The 4,014-nt window shown below is 37.7% G+C and overlaps 1 protein-coding gene across 1 annotated transcript; it reads right to left on the bottom strand.

Annotated features, from left to right (window-relative positions):
• Positions 1–1,142: 1,142 nt before the first annotated feature.
• Positions 1,143–3,733, bottom strand: LOC139144243 (uncharacterized). Its single transcript, XM_070714908.1, has 3 exons — positions 2,513–3,733; positions 2,038–2,324; positions 1,143–1,510 (listed from the first exon to the last, which is right to left on the bottom strand). Exons 1-3 carry the CDS (start codon positions 3,641–3,643, stop codon positions 1,291–1,293), a joined length of 1,638 nt encoding a protein of 545 aa, XP_070571009.1. The 5' UTR covers positions 3,644–3,733; the 3' UTR covers positions 1,143–1,290.
• Positions 3,734–4,014: the final 281 nt, after the last annotated feature.

The following is a 4,014-nucleotide window of genomic DNA, read 5'->3' as shown; positions in this document are numbered from 1 at the left end:
TCTGTCATTCAGCTGACATTATACTCACCACTTGGACCTGAAAGACCATAGATACGTGCAAGGTATTCGTAGTCTCCCATTATGAAGGCTTTGATAATTTTATCCCTGAATTAAAAGAGTATGTGTTAATGTAAAGGGAACATTAAACAAGCTTGGAAGACACACACAAAATGATGGTCTAAAATCCATGACTGCCTCATTGTCAGGCTGTTCATTCAAGGCGGCACAGCATCAGTCATTTTCAATCTGCTTCAAATTCTGTAGTCTTGACCTTTTTTAAATGAATCAAGAACAAAGGGCACTGTATGAAGGGGATAATGAGGCTGTTTAGAATATATTTTTCACTCAACCCTGTTCTTCAAATCTTGAGACATCACATCAAGTTTAGGCAGGCTGCAATAAAGGTACATGTGCACATGTAAAAAATTACTTCTAGGCATGCTTATGCTGTGATGAAAATATATTTGCTGTAAAGGAAAACAAGAGATTAAAATGGTAAGGGGAGTCTTGATCACTTACTTCCATCTGTGGCCATCTAGTTGATCCACCTGTCCACTGTTAACACTCATTGCAGTTCTAAGGTTTGTTTCAGAATCACCAGCAGCAAATATATTCCAAACAATGGTGTTGTTGACAGAATTTGGACACTCCACATTGCAAATTTCAAAGACACTTTTCATGGTACCTCCCCCCTTGTCACCCCCTACCTTTACCCAAATTTGATCTGAAGGTATGCTACCATCATGTGAAGTAAGCTTGTCTTCACTGTAGAGATAAAAAATACACATCATGGTGATAATTTACACAAACCAAACACAAGGAATGAATTATAGCAAATCACAGCAAAGAAATAACAAAGCTGTCTCAGTGTAGCAGACAGGCTTGATTACAATCAATTTATTTTATTTACCTTTCTGTAGTTTAAACTGGCTGGGTTGCAATGTGTTCAAACATGCAGGTTTACTCATGAAAGAAATGAAATCTTGAATATTTTTCTATAACAGGTAATTCACAACAGAGGAAATGTACATTGTACACTTGATTGGAAGAAATTAATTCAGGCATAAAAGCATAGCAGCTGATCATGTATCTGATATTGCATAATTTTACGAGCAAATTGATGAACAGAGAATGTTACCAAGACTATACAAGCATGGTTTGAAGCTTAGATGATTATATTTCAGAAAAACTCAAAATTGCAATCTTCCAAAAATACAGGTTTACATGTACATTGTTTGCACTCCACATCTGAAAAAGGTTTTAAAAGTTTTACAGGTATAAATGCTTACATCACCTTTCTAAATAATCCAAATAGACGTCAATGGTGTGCACTAGATCCTGAACTGCAACACAAGGAGCAAGTCGTATCTCTGTATCCTGCTTCCCTTCAGGCCCTCTCACACTGAATACAAAAGGCTTGTTTTCAGCTACCAATTGATATTTCTTGCCAGCAGCAAGGTGTCTATCCATCCTTTCACTACCTAACCTTATTTTCCAACTCCGAAGCCATCTATTCAATGAACAATGCAAATTGTTAATAGCAACTACAGTTTTTTAACATTCATTCAAGTAACACTGAATTATTTTTCACTCAATTAAATAGGATTGCTGACAATCACAAGCTAAGGGCTTTGCGATACCTATGTTTTTTGTAATATCTTGATTACAAAAAAAACAAGTCTCAGGGAAAACCATTGTCCTCCAATATTTGGCAAACTTTTAAAAATATTACATACATAACATATGCTTGTTTTTGTATATGAATACTTGAAAAGGTCATACATTTATATATTGAACAGTCTATTCAATAGACAGAAACCAGAATAAAAGTACAAGCAGTATTCAATGGTTACTCTAGTTGTAGATGTGAGAAGTCACATGATAGAAGTACAACCATGAATGTGAATCCCAGACAGTACATGTATTCTTCTGCACATTTTACACAGTTATTGTCTCTGTACTGTCATTAGATGCTATGACAATAGAATACTGTGAATGTACTTTATTCTGGATTAGGCCTATTGATTTCTAACTTACCGTTTCAGTGACCTGAGTTTATTCCATGGCAGATTTAAAACAGATTTCAAAAACAGACCAGCACCTTCAGGAATATTTGGCACCATACCAATTTCTTGAAGTAGAGCATCTTTGTCCTCTTTGCTAATCCTCTTCACTTCTTTTTGTTGTTGAACCACTGTATGCTGTTCTCCACCAGAAAGCCTGCACCGGCTTTCTTCAACCCATTTGGCCCGCTTTGCCTTTGTCCTTTCACTTGCTTCCCCTGATGTTTTCCTTGACTGTGGCGTATACGTTAGACAAATTGGCTGTTGAAATGAAGGAGAATAATTTTATTATACCATGGATTGTTATACATATACAATAATTTCTACACAATTCAAACTTTGAGAACAAAGCAAGACAAATCATTATCTGTTATTATCTGTGTTTTACAGTTTTCAGTAAGATTTAAAACTGTAACAAAAAGGTTTGAAAATGGAAAACAATATCCTACCTGTCCACGTGTCTTAAGTTTGATTGGTACACCGGATTTGTAGCCTGTGGTGGTTGACAGCTTCTTCTTCATACATGCAGTTGTAAGCTCCTCAAAACCAGGTGACTCATCTAAATTTTCTGCCTGGAGCAGGGTTTGGATGGCCAGCGGTACCGGTAAACTCTTTTCAGGGTTTTGATCATGATCAGTTTGATCATTTTGACTACAGGCAGTTGTAGATATTTCCTGATTTGTCAAACAATAATCATGATCACAAATGACAGGGGCAGACTGATATTGACACTGACTTTCATGTTGTATCACATTTTCAAGATCAACAACAACATGACACCCTCTTGAAGTGTAGTCACACTTGACTTTCAGGGACAACAGCAAGTTGAAAACAACATTGGGAATGGATGCTATAGATTTGGTTGTAACTGTTGTGCGACAAACTGGGCAACTCTGGGTAGTTTGAATCCACTCTGATATGCATTCAGCACAAAACATGTGTCCACCACCTTCAAAATTACAGTCTATCAACACAGGTTTATCATATATCTGCTTGCAGATAGTGCAAGTTAAGTTCAAAGTTTCACCGACACATCTATCAACCAGCAAGTCACTTTCACTGAGGCTCTTCTTCACGAGGCTCCTAACAGCTTTTTGTTGAATCAATTTCAGGATTTCACCCACTCCTTCACTATTTACTTCAAATCCAAGATCATTCAATTCTTTCATAGAAATTTCTGATGCACTGGCACTATTGGAAGAAGGGCGTCTAGGTCTCCCCCTGTTTTTCCTTTCCTTTCGTTTTCTTCCGGGTTTGGCAATGTTAGAACATACAGGACATTGCCCAGTTCTTGGATGTTTAACCCAATCTATAGCTGCTGTTCCGGGTCTGTAGGTCTTACCGTGGCACTTGGAAATTCTGTACGTTACAACAGAGCGCTTGCAATTATTGCAGAATTTGGTCGGGTGTATTCCGGTGATGTCATCGGAAATATTTACGCTAAAACAAGCAGACATATCATCAACAAAGTCACTGACACTATGCGTTGTACCTTCAAGCTTCCTTCCGCATATTCTACAGTGTGTTTTGACATAATTATCATGGTCCGCCAACGTTTTTGCCACGATGTCAGTCGCCATTGTTTTGCATTTGTCAAGATTTCAGCTTTGGATAATGGATCACACGATCAAAATTGGCGCCAAAGGCCAAATTTGGAAAAAAGCCAACGCGTACAGAAAATAACCAAGGCGACGGCAGTACCACCATAATGCAGGAAAACATCAAGACAACGAGTAAAAATTGGTTTCAAATCGCGAAAAATACGTTTATTATGCATTTTTAGAAAAATAAAATACATAAACACAAGTAAGGGGAGCTACTTGCCTAAATCCTACGCAGGAAATCTCGAGAAAATTCAAATGACTCGATTTTCGTGTCACCGATGTGCAGACTCAATGTTCGGGCATCGGATTACTCGTCGGAATCTTCCGAATGCGATCCGAGGCGTATC

This window comes from Ptychodera flava, chromosome 11, assembly GCF_041260155.1.
Source record: "Ptychodera flava strain L36383 chromosome 11, AS_Pfla_20210202, whole genome shotgun sequence".
Taxonomy (NCBI): Eukaryota; Metazoa; Hemichordata; class Enteropneusta; family Ptychoderidae; genus Ptychodera; species Ptychodera flava.
The sequence above is the reverse complement of the archived record's forward strand: the minus strand, read 5'-3'. Positions and strand labels throughout refer to the sequence as shown.